This window comes from Gambusia affinis, linkage group LG09, assembly GCF_019740435.1.
Source record: "Gambusia affinis linkage group LG09, SWU_Gaff_1.0, whole genome shotgun sequence".
NCBI lineage: Eukaryota > Metazoa > Chordata > Actinopteri > Cyprinodontiformes > Poeciliidae > Gambusia > Gambusia affinis.
The window spans coordinates 15,558,187-15,576,688 of record NC_057876.1 but is presented as its reverse complement, the minus strand read 5'-3'; the positions used below and the strand labels follow the sequence as shown (position 1 = coordinate 15,576,688).

At 38.6% G+C, this 18,502-nt stretch overlaps 2 protein-coding genes across 2 annotated transcripts; one reads left to right on the top strand and one right to left on the bottom strand.

Moving 5' to 3' along the window:
- Positions 1–71: 71 nt before the first annotated feature.
- rad9a (RAD9 checkpoint clamp component A) lies at positions 72–8,492 on the bottom strand. The gene is made up of 12 exons (XM_044126426.1): positions 8,170–8,492; positions 7,995–8,065; positions 7,773–7,846; positions 7,627–7,675; positions 5,765–5,879; positions 5,483–5,582; positions 5,285–5,391; positions 4,594–4,700; positions 4,431–4,495; positions 4,251–4,346; positions 2,353–2,584; positions 72–477 (listed from the first exon to the last, which is right to left on the bottom strand). Exons 1-12 carry the CDS (start codon positions 8,201–8,203, stop codon positions 361–363), a joined length of 1,167 nt encoding a protein of 388 aa, XP_043982361.1. The 5' UTR covers positions 8,204–8,492; the 3' UTR covers positions 72–360.
- LOC122836678 lies at positions 7,804–18,269 on the top strand. Its single transcript, XM_044126425.1, has 7 exons — positions 7,804–8,068; positions 10,968–12,384; positions 12,500–12,633; positions 13,947–14,364; positions 14,474–14,609; positions 16,281–16,495; positions 16,858–18,269. The coding sequence occupies exons 2-7, from the start codon at positions 11,536–11,538 to the stop codon at positions 17,110–17,112; spliced, it is 2,007 nt and encodes a 668-aa protein (XP_043982360.1). The 5' UTR covers positions 7,804–8,068; positions 10,968–11,535; the 3' UTR covers positions 17,113–18,269.
- Positions 18,270–18,502: the final 233 nt, after the last annotated feature.

Genomic DNA, 18,502 nt, shown 5'->3' with positions numbered 1-18,502 from the left:
CCCTTTCTTGTTTGAGCTCAATCTTGGTTTATACCTGAACCTTTTCAGATGGACATAAATAATAAATACTGTTTATATGATATGAAAAGCAAATTTATTTTCTTTGGTGCAACTGCTTTTCCATCTGCCAGACTGAGTCAAAGTAAAAACGAACTGAAGTGCTTCATGTTTAGCTTCACTCCATCACAGTTTTCAAGTTCAACATGAACATCAGAATCCTCAGTAAAAACAATGCAGCGACATCCGTCCAGTAAAAACAAAAAGTCGGGTCCAAAGAGTCAGTTTTTTTTTTGTTTCAAGTAATCCAGGTGTGGTTCGTGGAACAGAGCTCCCAGGTTTCGCCTGTCAGAACCCTGATCGTCATTCTGCTTCAGTTTCATCCTCGCTGTCGCTGGCCAGCACTTCCTGAGTCGTAAGCGGCTGCGTGTTCATCTGAGAGGAAGGAGGAAGGACTGATCCAAAGAACAGGGAGCGGAACTGTGGGAGAATACGGAAAGCCATTAAAGAAATGAATTTTATCCAAGATAACTACGTGGATATGGGCCAGCGACGGCCTTCAAAAAATGTTAGCATTTCCCGAGATACCATTCCTACACATAGAGAAGGTGAATGTCCCCTCCCTCACCTGTTGCTGTTTATGGCCGCTCAGCTGGTTGAAAGAAAGGAACTAAAGGGACAAAAGGTATCATATTTTGTCTTTCTATTTATATATAATCATAAAACAGGAGGCTGAAAAATATTGTATACCCTTCTAGATCAGTAACTGAAAAGCCTTTATTGGGGTTGCAGCTGTCAAACCCTTCTAATAACTGCTGAGCAGCTTTTACACCGTGTTCCAAATAATTATGCAAGTGATATTTTCTTAAATGGTCAATGCAAATGATGGTCAGTATAATTTTCAAGTCATAAACTATTACAGCATAACAGCATAAATCAAATTTTACAGAACAAATCTCTCCATGACAACAGTATTTTATTAAAAAATAAAAAACTCAAAATGCACTGTTCCAAATTATTATGCACAGCAGATTTTCTAAACATTCTATGGATTTTAAAGAAATGCAAACGGTCATTCTGTGGATGTGCAGCATTAAGTGGTCACATGTACTAAAATCAAAGCTATTTCAATCCAAAACATCTGAACAGACAGAGTTACATGTTAACATAGGAACCTTCTTTGATATCACCTGAACAATTCTTGATCCATTGAACTTGTGAGTTTGTGGAAAGTTTCTGCTTGAATTTCTTTGTAGGTTGTGAAAGTGACCAGTCAGAAAGTCCATATACTTTGCTGAGGTCATTTTCACACCTTCATGGTCTCTGAAGGGGCCGACCAATGATTCTCTCCCCAGGATTTTGGCCCAAAAAAATGACCCCACCACCTCCTTGCTGACGTCACAGCCATGTTGGGATGTGGTGGCCGTCCACCACCAACCCACTACTGCATCCATCTGGACCGTCCAGGGTTGCACAGCAGTCATCAGTGAACAAGTCTGTTTGATAATTAATCTTCATGTACGGCTGGGTCCACTGCGACTGGTTTTGCTTGTGAGCTCTGGTAAGTGGTGGCCCAATAGTAGGTTGATGCACCACAAGCCTCTGGAGGACCCTCCACCACCAGCAGCTTCAAATAACTGTCTGCTGCTTTGTAAGGGAATTTTAACAGCTGCTTTCTTAATCCGATGAATTTGTCTAACAGAAACCTTCCTCATCATGCCTTTATCTGTACAAACCCATCTTTGTTCTGAATCTCTTCACAGTACGATAACGCTTCAGTTTTTGTTAAATATCTAATGTTTTTATACCTTGTCAGACGGCACTACACTATCTGATGATTTTCATCAGCAGAGATCCTTTCTCTTTCCCATATTCCTTGAAACCTGTGGTCTGCTTAATAATGTGGAACATCCTTTTTAAGTCGATTTCCTTTAATTGAGCTCACCAGACAAGCTAATCAACCAGCTCTCTCATATTAATTATAGTGATTCAAAGAGCCCTGACACACAATACCATCTATAAATTTAATAGCACAACAAAAATGTTATCTTCATGACACTTAAATCCAATTTGCACAATAATTTGGAACACGGTGTACATGTTTCCACTTGCAGAGAATGGAAGGCCTCCCTGCCATCACCCTAATCTTTAGCTCCCTACACAGATTGCCTATTGTGTTCAAAACGTTAATATGAATTTGACTCAGTCAGAGGGAATCAAATATTTATTTTAAATCTAAATTTGGCAGGGGTAAGAAAAATTTGGGGCTTAACTATATTAATGCATCAATATGTGTGGTTAAATAAGTAAGTCCAGCCCTAGAAAGCGGCATCTCACTATCTGAGAAACTTGTACCTTTTTATCTGGCGGTCTCTCTGGATCTTCCTCCCCATCATCTTCCTCCTCCTCACTGTGCGTTCTGGTCCTATAATTAGGTGCCGGGGGCTTTCTGGATGTGGCTAAAGAAGGTGGGGGCGGGTCTGCGGTGGAGGGACCTGGTGCTGCACTGGTATCCATGGCAATCAGATAGGCATCCATGTCGTCATTCATGAAGTCATCAGGAGGATGTGGCTGGTCTGCGTCGCCTCTGAGGAGATAGTCAGGGAGAATGAGGAAGAACGTAAAGAACATATCCACTTTCTGAGTTGAATCTATATGAACTTTCTTTCTTTCTTGTTTATTTAAATGGGAACAAGTGTTAAGTATCTAAGGCTAAGCATCTGTAGCCTTAGTTAGTTTGCAATGCATGTCCCCAGGTGGGCCTTCAACAACATCAGTCAATTTAAAAGACAACTAAAGCAACACAGCAATAACGACACGCTTTTTCATATTATACAAAAAGCAAAGACGTGAAGAAAACCCAATGTCCTGATGTACTTTAATAATTAATAATTAACAAGCAATACTTGTGTCTCCATTCTTGTCATTTCCGTCTCATTTACTACCAGAATAAGTTATAGATAATACATCTGGACTAAAATCAAACAACCTTAAAATAAACAGCAGGCAACAAACTGTGATGGAAACTTGTTTACATTTTAATCAAGCTTTTTATACAGGCGAATCTTGTTAACTATTCAAAATAAGCTTATGCGAGATTTGCGATGCCTAATTGATGTCAGAACATTTACTGCTTCCTCTGACATACAGAAAACCTTTGGTAACACAGCCAACATCCTGTGAGCCAGACTCCTCCATAGTTTACGTTTTGCTGCCTGAACTTGTTTAATGCCAAGACAATTGATTCAGTGATGGCAAACAAGGAAACACTCTTTCACTTGTAGAGTTTTATGAGTGAGAATATTTCACAAATGATCTGGTCTTTTACAGGTTCTGAAATTAAAACTAAGTTAATTAAACACATCCCACCGTATCGTTATTAAACAGAGATGAAGCCAAACATTGAGAAGTTGGGTTTGTGAAACTAAGTGCAGGTCCTCATTTAGAAGCTTGTAACAAAACAGCAGCAATAGCTAGTTGTTTACAATCTGATTTTATCTTTGTTTCCTAAATGGAGGACTTTTGACAAAAACATTGCTAATTTTAGCCAAGCCTATCTATCAGCAGGTTATCTTACATTTGACTCTAGAATGCTTTGCTATGCAGAGTAATTTGTGGTTAACTTGGTGGTTTGCAAGGGACACAGGTGCTGACACAAAAAAAACAACCCAAATTATCACCACTTCACCACGGTGTTTGACAGCTGGTATCAGGCGTCTGTGCCAATACTGTTTGAAAACGGTCTTATGAACCTAGTCAAGTTGTGGGGCAGCAACAAATGCTGACCTAGGATCATTGCTGGCGTCTTGAGGAAGATGGAGAGCTCTAATTCTGCGACATGCTGAACAACTGACCACAGCAGCCCACAATTATATCAGACAGATCCAAACAAAATAACTATTATGCTGTCAGTGTTGTGAATATGAAGCAGAAGGGTTGTGGATTACGGCTAAAGAAGTAGCAGCTGCCAGAACTAAAAAACCGAGTCTCAAGCATAATGACTTCCAGCTGATATGAGTCACACTAACATTATCCACCAGGTGGCATGAAGGAGTAAATACTCAGGATTTCCTGCCTGTTTTTGAAATGCGTCAGACAGGAAACATTGACTGAAAGTTAAAGCATTGATCTGATTTTTATTTGATCAGCATTTTTTTTCTTTTTACTGACAGCTGACTGGTGTTTCAAGGCTTTTCTAGGCGTTCTCTACAGAATCATAACCAGTAATGTCTGTTTGCTCGTTTGTTTTTTACCCTCTGTTGCTCTTTTGAAGATCATGATTATCCGAAAGCGTCGCCAGCACAAAATTCCCCTCCAGAACGCTGTCTGTTACTGAAAGCACCACAGGGCTGACACACAAAATACGCAGATCAGTGGCCAAAAGTGGAACAATTATCTTAATATGTGAACACTCTGAAAATAAGCATGCTCACCTGCCTGGTTCATCAAAGTACATAGACACAGGGAGGCCAGTGGACTCAGCAAACAACAGCAAACCCTGGAGGGGAGAAGGTAACTATTTATCTCAGACTCTGGACCAAAAGGAATCCAGTCATTTTGTCAAAGCGATTACTGTTTCTCTCTTATCTGCCACACCCGAAACTCCTTTAGACAAAAAGTGATGCTGTAGTGAGCTTTGACGGCAAAGTGGTCGAACTCATCCGCAGCGAGACACAGCTCAGTTAGCATAGCCTTCGAGCGCTCTGAGAGGGAGAAACAAAACAGAAAAGAAATGGAGACATAATTTCTGCTTCTGTTTTATGTAACTATTTAATTTGCAAGAGCATCTTTGGGTTTAAATCCGTTTAATGTAAGTGTTCTGTGTCATTTAAGGCAACATAAAGCATCTTTTGTTAAATGTTCTAAACCAGGGGTGTCAAACTCCAGTCCTCGAGGGCCGCAGTCCTGCAACTTTTAAATGTGCCTCTGCTGCATCACACCTGTATAGAATAATTAGGTCATTAGCAAGGCTATAGAGAACTGATCTACACAAGGAGGAGGTAATTAAGCCATTTCATTCCAGTGTTTTGTACCTGTGGCACATCTAAAAACTGCAGGACAGCGACTGGAGGACTGGAGTTAAGACTCCTGTTCTAAACTTTTAGCTCCTTCAGATTGACTCAAATGAGAAACACGCCTTCTCAAGAAGGGGGGAATGAGAAATATCCAGGAACTGAAAGGGAGTGTTCACTTTGTAATTTGCTGTGAAAATAACTGAACTAACCAGGTGACGTAACTGTCATGTTATTTGCTGGCTGCAGGGGGGAAAAAAACAAAAAAATTTCACCTGCTTCATCCTCCACATGATTTCTAACCCACATCCGTTCATCACTCACTGTCACGGTCACTTCTTCCAGAGATGTAGGGAAGTGCACAACTGTGTCCACCAGCACTCTGAGAACAAAGGAAATCAAAAACGCAGACCGGGGTTAAATTTAACAGTGGCATAATGAAAGCAAAACAAAATGAGTGAATATTTGAAAACCTGGGTTGGGCTCTGAACACATTGGCACAGCTGTTTTTATCAAAGACTGCCTCCAAGCTTTCACTGTCCTGGTAAGACAGGTTATGTGTCTTCAGGAGGCCTGGAGGGAATGTCCAAACACACAAACCTTTAAAACTCGAAAGAACACACGAGAGAATGCAATGTAATGAATGCGCAGTGCTGCAATTAGTACTAAATATATCAAAATGAATGACAAATGTCCCCTGTGAAACTCTGAGTGAACAGCACTGTAAATCTGAAAGGGAAGCAGGGTGGTGTTACCATGTTTGCAGTGCAGCGTAAAAGTGAGGCGATCTTTCTGCTCATCGAGACCAATGTGACATTTTTCCACCGTTTTCTCTAAAGTTGCAAGAGATTTGAAGACGGACTGCACGCTCTGGTAAAGTAAAAACAAAACAGGAAGTAAAGCAACACCTCCATAACAGATGCAGAAATGTCTGTAACTTTATCTGCAGTGAAACAATCTCATACTTGTTTTATGTCACGTAAATAAAACACTTTTGGCATGTTTTTATTTTATTTTATCTACAGCTACTACTCAGTGGTAGTTGTTACTGTGTCTTGTCTGCAACTGCAAAGTAATTTCCTTGCTGGGATGAATAAATTCTTTTATTCTATTCTATTCTATGTTACAGGGTTACTATAACATTATGTACACGTGTGTAAAATGGCCGATTTTACTAGGTGAGATTTTCTGCAACTATCTGGGGCAGGAAGCTCAGAGGTTTCACACTGATAACCACAACCTCCCGGTACCAACGTGGCACAGAAAACAGCATGTAGAAAGAAAACGCAAGAAAACGTTCAGATGCATCCATTTCCTTCTTCCTACAGAGAATTATTCAACTGGAATTAGTCATAAAAATCAGCAATCAGATATGGTGAAGAGATGACGTCAATCTATACATGGGTTGGTAATTCTCACAACATCAAAAACGCACTTATGAAAATACTCCTCGCTTATACTAGCACAGAAATCTATGACAAAAATGTATAAAATGACATCTAATTTATTTTCTTAAAAAAAAAAAGGAAAAACAATAACTACTTCAATTGCTCCAAGAAAAACATTATATCAATTTATGTTTAACTCAAAAAATGTATCTAAGGTAAATACACTCTAAATTTTGTTGTACTTTTCGAATGTAGGTTAGGGAGAATTTTAAATTACTTTTGCTGTCACTATTTGCTTACCAGTTATACTACGAAAAACATTTTAAAAGTTTCTTCAGGAAAAGGGCCAATTCCAAACAGCAACAATAATGACTAGCATAGTAGCCTTCTTTCAGCCAGCTGGCCAGCAGTGCTCAGCAGCAGGTGGTGGAAGGAGAAATTTCTGCCTTACTCGAGGCTTGAAGCAGCCGCAGAAAACTCCAGTTACGCCATAAACTTTAATTGGCACCTCAGTGAAAAAGGAAAACTTTAACCCCAGAAATGTCAGGATGTTACATTTTTAAATCTGCCCATACAAGTATGAGTTCTTTGAATTTTGGGATGGATTTACTGAAAGATCAGAGTTTGCTTTCATTGTTAAGCACTTTGAGGGATACATTTATGCCACAAGATCTTTTGTGAATAAATGTCCTCAAAACAACCTCACAACATTTAGAAGATGAGGGGATTTGCAAGACGAACAAGTTCAACGTAAAAGGAGAACAAATTACAATTTGCATTTGATATAAATACCATGATGTTTTTAAAGTATGAGGAGCTTGCTTTAAAGTATGCAAGAAGACTCTAAAATACTGGAAAAATGTAGTAAACATGCCTAATGTGGTTCTCTTCATAAAATATTTTATGGTGATGATTACTATTTAATGTAGTTTGTTTTGTCGTGAGGTAAACTAATAAAACTGCTTTAGAACCTTTGGCCTGTTGTATACCTTGATACTAGGACATCTGAACAAGTCAATAAATGTACATCTCATAAAACATGAAAAGCTGTAATTGTACATAATTACAGCTTGTAGGAACTTATTCGTCATGTCTGATGTGGGGAAAAACTGCAGATGATGATGAAGCAGTTTCTGGTGGACTTTATGGTTGTACATTCCGCAAAGTTAGAAAACCACTGACAAAGCGGCAAATTTCAGATTTTAAATTGTGCATTTGTGCTCTCACACCTTTATTGCCATCTTGCAGCGGAAGTTGAGCCCAGTGGGAATGGAATACCTGCACAGAAACGTGAAACGATGCAGTTGTAGTCTCTGCATAAAGCTATGTGATGCTTACTGATCTACTCCGAAAGACAGAAAAATAAAACCTGCACCTGCTGAAGAAGAGCGGTGCGAACAGGAAGCAAGCATACGCTGATCGAGAGGAGTTCACAGACCGCAGGGCTAGCTACAAGTGAGAGAGAAGAGTGAGAGAGAGAGAGAAAGAAATACAACAAAATCAACACTGTTCATTGACGCAAGGTTTGCACTAACAGGAAGAAACCAGACTGCATGCATGGCTGAAGGAAGTGTCGCTGTATCTGACAGCAGCTCACCCCGTCTTCTTGAGGCTCCACATACAACTCGTCCCCGATCCTGGACAGAGAGTGGATGGCTTTTCCCAGCACTGGTCGGTACATGCACACACACAATCAGTAATTAAGTCATTAGTAGCATATATTGTATATGGCCTAACTAGAGAACGACGGAACAGCAGGAAATAGTCAGTACCTTTCACGTTTCCTCCCGTTACGACACATTGCATTTTTACAAAGATATCAGTTAAGATGAGCAAACCTTGCTAAAAGTTTTCCAAAGCTACCAAACAGCTGTAGAACCAGTTTGTTGAGTTTTAATAGCGTCCGCCCACAAAATAAATAATCCAACGGAAAACATACTTATTATAACTGTGGTCGTGTTTGTAAAAGCTTATTTGCGATGACTGCTTCACTGAATAACCGACTATTGCCTTGTTTACGCCGCCATAACCCACTTCCTCACTGTAGACCTATCAGAAAAGAAGGAATCAAGCGCATGCGCATTCATTTCTCTGTGGGTTTAGGTCGGAATCGACTCTTTCGGCTCGTTCACTTCTTCCAGCCTTTTAAACAGTCAATTTTTTCATATAAGTGTGTTACATTTAAATATTTATGTTTTTAAACAGCAATGAAAGGGTGCATTCTAACCCAATCTGAATAGCATTTTTATGAAGATGAATTCAGACAGAAAAATGGGTTTCAACAAGTCACCAACGTTTTATTTAAGGTATTTATCAAAACATAAATGATTGCTTTTCTGCAATGTCTCATTTTTGCTCTACCCATCACTATGTCTCTCCTGTAATTTTTAATCTCATGGTACACTCCTCGTTTGTCTTGTGTGACACACCTGAAAACTTGCAAACCTAACAGATGTTGCCCTTTAAAAAATGCAGTTAGTTTCATTACATTGATGTCGCTAGCAGAAACTTTCAGCTTTAAGTGGTTCCCAACCTTGCTCCCTCAGGCGCACAGCTTTGCATATCTTAGATTTCACCCAGTTTTTGCACATCTTACCTAAATTCACGAGCATTTAACAAACTTTAACAAAACCTCACAATGTAGTGTACCTTCATATTTCACTAAAACAGATTAGCTCTGTCAGATAAAATGTCAACAATTTTCTATTAATATATTTTACAATTAAACAGTTACTGGTAAATAATACAATACATCAAAAGACATTGATTTGTAATCTGCTCACTGCATCCTGCAGATATTTATTTCTCTCGCATTGTTTTGCTTACATGCAATGCATAATAATAAAGCAGAATTCTCAGTTAAGCTGCTTTCTTTTTCCTTTTCCTGGTGTAAGAAAGAAAAATACAATTGTAACTGAATTGAAGTTCATTAAAAGTATGTTTTAAAAGTGGCCACTTTTAAAGTACTATGGTGTTTTAGGTCTCTTTTAATAAAAGTATTCCTTTATCTTCAATCATAAAACCTTTAGCCTTATTTCACTTTTGATTTTGCCTTTAATAAGTCTGGATTTCTGTAGAATCGCTCAGATGTTCGTGCTGCACTGAACCTCATAAGCTGTTTGACTAGATTCCTATTTTCACTCCTTATGCGAGGTGATACTTCATAGGCTACCAGAAAAAAAACAACACTTTTATATAAACACTATCAACTCTAAATCTGTTTTTATCATTTTCATCTGGTGCTCATTGTGATGGATTAGACTTTAATTATGACTATCAGTTTATCAGTTTACGTTACTGAGGTATTACATGACAAAGCAACAAAATATTGTGCTATTGTGAAGTGAAAGGTAAATAATACTTGGTTTACAACATTGCAAATAAAAATCTGAAAGTGTGACTTTTTGAGTCCCACTAAGTAAATAGTTTGTAAAATCAGCATTCTTCTTCACAAACTAACTCAAACTCAAACTGGAGGGAGAGTGTCCCAGAAGTCTTGCCCCAGATTATCAAATGGATTTTGCGCTAGACTTCGACTAGGCCATTTTACCTAATAAATATACTTTCATCTAAGCCATCCCATTGGTTGTATGTTTAGGGTTGGAATCATCTGTCCTCGTAAATTCTGACCACGCTTTTATGAATCTACTAAGAAAAAGTCTCTTCACAGCGTTATGCTGGCACCACTGTGTTTTATCTTTGGTATGATGTGTTCAAGGTGGTTTGAGGCAGAAAGTTATTTTTTGGTCTCATCTCACCTGAACACCTTCTTCCTTCTTTCTGCTGTGTGGCAAATTAGACTTTCTGCTCATCAAAAAGGTTGAAATTCTAGCCTGTCCAGATCCTGGATGCATAATAAATGCCTTTTTGCTGTCAATAGATTCTCTTGGTTGAACTGTGAATCTCTGCAACTCCTTCAGAGTTACTACAGGGGTCTTGGCCTCCTCTGATTATTGTTGTCTTTACCCAACATGTAACTATAGATGGACAAATATGTGAACAAATGTATTTACACAGAGTTGGCATGTAATTCGGACCAATTAAAAAACCCAGAAATTATGTTTTATGCATGGGATTTTATTCAGATGTAAAAGGAAGCTGGTAAAATAAATGTAAAACTTTGTATCACTTTCTCTCCACTTCACAATGGTGCAATCATGATAGAGCAGCTTTGTGTAGAACAAAGTAACAAATTATGTGCAAGCTGGTGTTTGTGACAATTTCTAGAAAGGTTTAAGAGAGATCAATACTACTAGAAGACACTGCAGGTCTAACATCACTCCTGAAGAACCTTTGACACAAAATGGGTTGCTAAATATATTACATAGTTTTCTCTCAATCTAAAGAAGCTCGCTGTAAAAATAGCTGCCACTCTCAAAGTAAACCTCCCTATAATTACCAATGGAGGGTCACTGTGGGAAGAAAGAGGGTGTGTGTGCATGCGCTATACTCAGCAGGAAATAGGAAGGAAGGGCAACTTAAAACTCAAGCAGAGTGACACACAGAGGGAGAGTCTCTGTCAAAGTGGAATTATCTCACCTCTCTGGTTTGTCTTGTTTGTCTTCTTCAGTGCGTAAGATGTGAGGAACGCTGCCGTGTTCTCACTCTCCTCCCATCAGAGGTGATATAAGCAGCTGCTGAAGAAGAGGTGTTTACTAGAACAGGCTTGTGTGCCCAAACAGTGGACATTTCGAGAAAGAGAGACACTTTTACAAGAAGCAAGAGGAGCTATGTAAAAAGCTTGTTTTTCAAGAGAGAAGAACTTTTGTTGCACAATTTGAGGACTGTTGAATGAGTGGATGTAAACTGACAGCGAGGCAAATTCGAGAAGAAGCAACAGGAAGATAAGCGGTAAAACGTGGGCCTCTGTTTGATTTTGTGGTGAGGAACTGTTCGCGCGATGAAAAGAGATCCGAAAACTTGGCAAGAGCAAGCCAACCCTCGCCGGAGTCTTTTCAGCCAAAGCTGTATTAAAGGAGAGAAATGATCACAGCACCGGTGCATTTTTCTGTCTTGGTATCCAGCCTCAACGAAACGCAGCAGTGAGTAGAAGCTATCCTTGTTGTGCTGGATGTGCTACATTGTTCACATGTGTCCCAGTGAAACCAGGATCTGACACACTGAAGATTTGTTCCTAGATGTCTCAGTCACCTCATTCAACAGACAGCCAGGCCGTGTTGCAGTCTATGCTGCAGAGACTGAAGCTTCAGTCAGGAAGAGAGGGCCAGGCGCATTTTCAAACACCTGTATCCTCTTCTGCAGCTCCGGCTCTGGGCCAAAATGGTCAGAGAGGAGCTGCCAGCCTCCAGGGAGTTCCCAGCAGTCCTGTGGATGTGCTTAGTTTTAACGGGTACCCTTCAAAGGAGTTCCCAATCTCAGCCACGAACAGTACCTCTGGCTTCCTAAGGGATGAAAAACACCAAGCAAGTCCTGCTTTGGAAGGGAGCAGGAGTCCAACTTTCTTCCCTTCACAGAAAGTCGGCCCCAATGGAGACTCGGGCAAGAAGTGGGAGCTGGGAGAGGCTCCCGGCCCTGGGATCTCCCCAACAAGTACAAGGCCGCTTTTTCCTACTAAACCACAAAAGGAGATTAAACTCACTTTCTTTAAGAGGACAGATACAGAGAGTGAGAACATTGGGAGCTACTTGATGAGAGAAGACGTCCCTGCTAAAACCAGTGCTGGTTTGAACATGATGGAAAACCAGAACCACGTCCCGGCGTGGTCCGTGAACAGCACAGACGCTGGCTTAGCTGGTGGGGGAAATATAGGATCCCATGTTGGAAACGGAGGATTCAGCAGCTTGCAACAAAATAACGACTTGCAGGTCTTTTCAAACAGCCAAGTGGCAACAAACATGAGGAGAAAACGATCAACTGAGAATAAAACGAGAAGATGGACGCAGAAGCTCAAGGAGAGATTTAAGGACAGACATGGGAATGCTGAGAAAAAGGGAAAAGAAGACGGACTTCCTGGACAAGAAACGCAAGTGAGCAGTGTTTTTTTTTTTTACTATTGTTAATATTCTACTAGAGATTATTGTAAATAAAATAATAGTCTGAGGACATATTTCAACCTTTTATCACATTTCAATCTCTAACCAGGTAATAATGCCAGATACACCAGGCAACAAACCAAATAATGATCCAGATGCAGCCTTCTCTCCTTCGGACTGCACTGATTCCAGCAAATTGCATCCTGCACAAACAGAAGACAACACTACTGCGAGCAACATCAGGTAACCACCAAACAGACTCACTCTTAACAATGTCCAAACAGGCCCAAATTATTTCTGATGTCCTAAAAGTATTAAGAGTTAGATTTTATGTATTTGTATTTGTCCCTTAGAGCCTCATCAGAATTATGAAAGGCATTTGGGATCTTTCCAGTAACATCCTTGTGACTACTTTACCTGACATTTTCACATCTAATGTGCCAAGAACGCTCCTGACGCATCTGTCAACAGATTTCTGCAAACACCCTTTCAGACAATGTGTGTTGTGATTCTTTTAAATAGACCATTTGAGGAAGCAATGTCTGGTAGGGGAGAGGGAAATAAAATTACCTTTTTGATTTTGTCATCAAATTGGCTGACAGCTTCAACTCAAAAGCCCTTTTTGTTCTATAATAAATAAATTCTCAATCCTTCAATTTATTTGCAGAGGAAACAATGTTGTATTGTTTCCTCTGCAATTTTGTAACAACCTTTGAGCCAAGCAGAAAGGAAAATAATGGTTTTAGAGAAATGCTTTGATAAAAATAAATACACACTGAATTACAGCAGAACAAATGTGCAAAAATGAAACTGAAATTCGGTGTAAAAGTCATATTTTTTCAGTGACAATCAACTATAATTTTTATTTAAATTAAAACAATTTAAAAAGTTAAAAACGTTGCATGAAGTCAAATGGATTTTAAAACAAAAGCATCATACATGCAATATTGCTCCTCATTTATCTCATACATACTTGTGTTGCAAAAGTATTTAGAAGTAACACTAACATGGTTTACACAAAACAGAAAAAAGTAGAAATAAAGACTCAAAGTATGAACTTTGAGGTAAATATAAAAATTAAATGTACGTACTGTGATAGAGATCTTTAAAAACACATTATCAGTTCTAAAATAAATTAAAAAGGTAATAAAATAAAATAAAAACAGGAAGTAAATACATTTTAAAGAGTGGTTTAACAGGCTGAATCTATGGCACAATTTGTCCATATTTATCACAGACGTAATGTCTCTTTGTTGATGTTTTCTTATTGTTTCATAAAGAAAAAAAGTGCTGTAAATACATCTGAGTGTTTTTTTCCAAAAATGCAGCTCTAACAAATTTTTGCTCTGCTTTTCATTTAGCAGTTTTACGTAATCTCTGCTGGATTTGATTTGATATTTTTACATTTGTCCTGAGACAAAACAAATCTATAATTTATATATACTTTAATCAGGACAATGAACTACACACTAATGGTTTGAAATGTTGTGGACTATAAGATTTTAACGTTTTGCTTCCCAAAAGCCAAATTGAGCTTAAACTTTCTCTTCTTTCAGGCGTACCAGTGACTTTGACATCGGCTTGGGGTCATTCAGCCTTCTGGACGAGATAACCAATGGTCAGGAGTGGGCTAAGTTTTTAAACCCAAACCTCTCCACATCTTCAGTAATTGAGAGACCATCAGAGGAGCCATCAAGCCAACCCCACATCCAGCCACAGCCTCACAGTCTTAATCAGTCACCAGGAACTTTGAGTCAGGTTGAAGTTGGGAACAACCAGTGGAGCTTCAGGAGTACAGAGTCCTCACCTGGTCCAGTCTTCAGCATGCCACAGTCAGCCCCTGTTTTCCCAGCTGCAAATATGGACACTTCAGCGTTAAAGCAGCCGGCTGACCAGTTGGAGCCAATGGAAGATGGACAAAGCCGATCGGAAATGCTGTCCAAACTCCAGCTTAGGTTGTCAGCGTTTGCAGAGGTCAGACGTTCATTTCTTTCTGAAAGCCAACATGTAAAAAAAAAAAAAAAAGAAATGTTTTTTTTTCTACACTTCCAACATTAAAAGTATTAATTCTTCTTGGTTGCAGCCATCAGATAATCCTTACCATTCAATAGCAAGAAACAGAATCCAGATGAGCAGAAAGAGGCAACATCAGCCGGCTGAAAGGAAAGAGGAGAGATTTCAGACTGAGAAAATGAGTGATGGAGGAAAGACAGATAAAGGTATGCAGAAACAATATGAAAACACACAATCTAGGTTTTGTTATTCAGTAAACACTGTCAGGTTGTAACATATTTATATAGATAAATGCAGAATCCGGTCTTTAAAGGGCATCTATACTTACATGGTATCTGTGATGCTTATTGAACACCTGCAAGGGACTTAAGACGGTGTTTGAAAGTTACTTTTGAGATACTTACACACTATTTACAGATGCGGTATATAAATTCCTCAAACAATATGTTTTTTCATACATATTTGTTAAAACTGTCACTGTTGTGAAAGTAGAATATGAAACAGATAATATAAAAAAAAACAAGTTCATCTGCCTCCTCTCTGTGGGCCTAACGCTATCTTCTGAAATGACAAGTATTTCTGAAGATAGCAGCAATAAATAAATAAATAAATAACAAAAAATAAGTTGTTTCTTACTGCTTTTCAGTAAGAAACAACCAATCAGAGGCAGGAGGAAGGTATTAACTTTAACTCTTCGTTGACTTTAACTACTTGGACTTTATTTGTCAGGAAAAATGCACACCATTGAATCCAAACTGGGTTTAATCACGTAAGAAAAAGAATCCTACCTATTAAAATACATATTGTGTATCAACAGCATGCTACTAGGGGTAATTATGGGTACGAACAAGGGAAAAACAGGGAACCTGCAGGGTAAGTAAAGGAGTACTTGGAGGAATACAATGATAGGAGTTATAAGGTACTCACAGGGAACCTATGGGATGTAAAGCACCTACTAAATTTACTCACGTTACTGTAATTATATATGATTTGTCCGAACTTTGAACTTTGTTAAGTTGCTTACAAAACCTGAACCTGGATTTTACTCAGTTACATTTGAAGTCATATTTGCAATGACTAAAAAATTAAATAAAAACGCCACAAAAGACGGCTTTGATCCTTCTGTTGGGTTAGTAATCAGATGTCATAATGTTGCATCAATTAGAAAACAGGATCAAGCATAATTAACCTCTGTGAAAAAGAAGAAGAAAACTCATGGCTGTACATAAAGGACCAGGTTAACTAGGAGTATGAGAACAACAACAGCAACAGCTTTATAATGCAGTTCAAACTTAGTTTAAAACCATTTAAAAATATTCTGAACAATATTTTAACAAATATAAATAATATCAGTTTTATCAGTACTTGTGATTGTAATTTGTCTCAAGCTGAAAAGAGAAGATCAGGTGCTTAGCTTGGAGTCAAGTATATAAAACTATTAGATTGGAGGGATGTTGGACCTATTGGACAGGGAGTTTTCCTGCCAGGTTCTGAGGAAGAGGAAAACCACAGAGAAGCTGCACAGATGTAGTGAAGGAAGCAGAAGGGTTGAAGGATGCTGAGATGATCGATTGTAGAGAATCCTAAAGGCAGCCACTGACCGAAGATATTGTAAATAGATATCCCATTTAAATTTCATATAATCCCTCCTAAATATTAAAATCATTTGCTAATGTTTTGTTTTGTGTTGAATTTTCATTTATATAGCCATTCAAGTAAAGTACTTTGTTAGGGCCCTTTAATTCTTGGTCTGTATTGTTGTGTTTTCATGCTTCATCTATTCTTTAATAAAATATTTCCTCCTCTAGCCTTCATCAATAATGGTATTTGCTGCAGTTTTTGTTCATCAACTTTTTCCCCCTCTTATGATGAACCAGGGCCCATACCTTCACCATCCCCAGCCAGCATCCAAATGATGGAAGAGTCAGTGGAGTCACAGCAGAGAAACATCTCATCTTCACAAGAGCAAAGGTCTCTTCCTGTCTCTCTGTCTCCAACATCGCTGAGTCCTTCTGCTCCGCCTCCCCGGGGTGTGCTCAGAAACAACATGTCCCATGAAGCCGAATCCGCAATGGAGACTATGACAAAACGGGTGAGAGATTGTTGTTAACAGCGCCTCCTTGTGGTGTAACGTTTTAAAGCGTAAGGTACACTTAAATATCAATTAGCAGCTAAAAAACCTGATTAAATCACAATTTGAGTGCATTTTCTTATGCATATATGTCAAATTCAATATGTATTGCATGCAGAATACAGATAAAAAAACCCCTAAAGAATAAACTGACTTAAAAGTGATAATTAGAGACATTTCAAAAAATTACAAAGCCACTCAGAAATCGCTCTGTTTTTGATAACACCATAACATGTCTAACACATTTTGGTAAATTTGACACTGATTTTTTGATGTTTTCTGTCTGTATTTCTTTTTTGGTCATTCGCGATTCTGTGACGCAGAGACGGGTCGAGGAGAACCGCCGGGTTCATTTTTGCGAGCATGTGACTTCCATAGAGTCGCCGGACATCATGGACGATACGGTGGAAGAGGAGGGTGAGGAGGAAGATTTGGAAGCAGATGAGGACTCGTTATTCGAGTCGGACTTTGAGCCAGTACATGCAGAAATAGATGAAGTGTTGCCAGCCCGTCGTTCAAATCTCCCTGCTTGGATACAGGCCCTGAAGAGGATGAATGCTGGGAAAAAGCACAGATAGTGGCTGTAGGACAGAGATGGATAAGTAATGTTTAAAAAATAAATTATTAAAACCATCATATTTGAGGAGAGTTTGTCTCCAAAACAGATTTATCTGCCTGTGAAGGTGGCAGAGTTTTTAAAGTGGTTTGAAACCACTGGTATGGGACTCTTTGGTTACAGAAATTTCTGCCATTATATGCATTTTTTCCAGCCACACATGGAAACCATATATATGAATATTCCTACAGAATGTGTCAAATATCTCTGGACACTTGCATTGTCCTGCTCAGAACCTGCTTTGTTAACAAGCATTCGATCAGACCATATGCGTCTAGCAATAAAGTTTAAATGAAATGATTGAAATGTTTTTCTGCCATCGTTGCAGAGTTTTTGTGTGTTGTGTTTCATTATTCTCCTACTGAACAGCAGCTGATTGCTGTCTGATCTAATGTCTCTGCTGCTGACTCCCACACATAAACCTGCCTGTCTGCGATGATTCTTTACCAGACAGTCAGAGCAATTCGCTGCCAAGAGACGAAAACCTTATCAGATTAAGATAAGAAGAACAATGATTCTAATCAACATCTGTGCAACTCAGCCATTTGCTTCCAAAGTGAAGTTTAAAATTAAAATTTATAGCTGCATTAAAAAGGGCCAAACGTAACAAGGAGTAAATATTTTGGAAACCCTCTGAATTGAGAAAAATAATAGAAGGGTTTATAATCTGACATGATCCGCCACTTTTGACCAAATCACTGAAAAAAATAAGAAATCTGATACAATTTTGAAGAGCTGCTGTCTGTATCTGCACAACATGCTGTCTATGTCTGTATTATCTGACATAGACTCATTTTAATGCTTCAGCTGGAGCAGCTGGGTTCTTATTTTTAACAAAAATCCAGAGCAATTAACCATAAAATAGAAATAGTGTGTAATGGGTAAAAACAAACTTTAAATGTTCGTATTTTTATGGCAATTTAAATCAAATTAATACTGACCAATGAATTGTGATTAACCTTGGTCAAGATCACTGCCTGCTATGGCAAACCCCCCACTTTATAGCAAGCTGGCTGAGCAAACTACTCTTCATGTTCATTTGTTATCGCAATGTGTTAAAAATTATGGAAAATAAAGATATTGGATTAAGAAAAGAAAGCAAGAAGTGTGATGCATGTCGTGGATGGGAAAACTTTGGTATTAACTTCTCTCATGGCTCTTCCTAAAAAAAAAACCTCTCAGAAAACTGACTGACATAACCCAAGAAAGAAAAAAGGCAGTAGTGAGAAAAGAATGGAAATAACAGTATTAATTTATGATGCATTAACTGAGAACTGATAAAATGCCAATTTACATAACTTACTGTATGAAAAGTAAGTATGTAGGAGTAAAGCTGGGAAATAATGAAAGAA

Excerpts from the sequence above, each read along its gene's own strand:
- rad9a (XM_044126426.1), bottom strand. The coding sequence starts at position 8,203 with ATGCAATGTGTCGTAACGGGAGGAAACGTGAAAG. Across the intron at positions 7,676-7,772 it reads GCACCGCTCTTCTTCAGCAG|GTATTCCATTCCCACTGGGC; the intron begins GTGCAGGTTTTA and ends GTTTCTGTGCAG. Across the intron at positions 5,880-7,626 it reads GCTGCAAGATGGCAATAAAG|AGCGTGCAGTCCGTCTTCAA; the intron begins GTGTGAGAGCAC and ends TTACTTTACCAG.
- LOC122836678 (XM_044126425.1), top strand. The coding sequence starts at position 11,536 with ATGTCTCAGTCACCTCATTCAACAGACAGCCAGGCCGTGTTGCAGTCT. Across the intron at positions 14,610-16,280 it reads TGGAGGAAAGACAGATAAAG|GGCCCATACCTTCACCATCC; the intron begins GTATGCAGAAAC and ends ATGATGAACCAG. Across the intron at positions 16,496-16,857 it reads TGGAGACTATGACAAAACGG|AGACGGGTCGAGGAGAACCG; the intron begins GTGAGAGATTGT and ends TCTGTGACGCAG.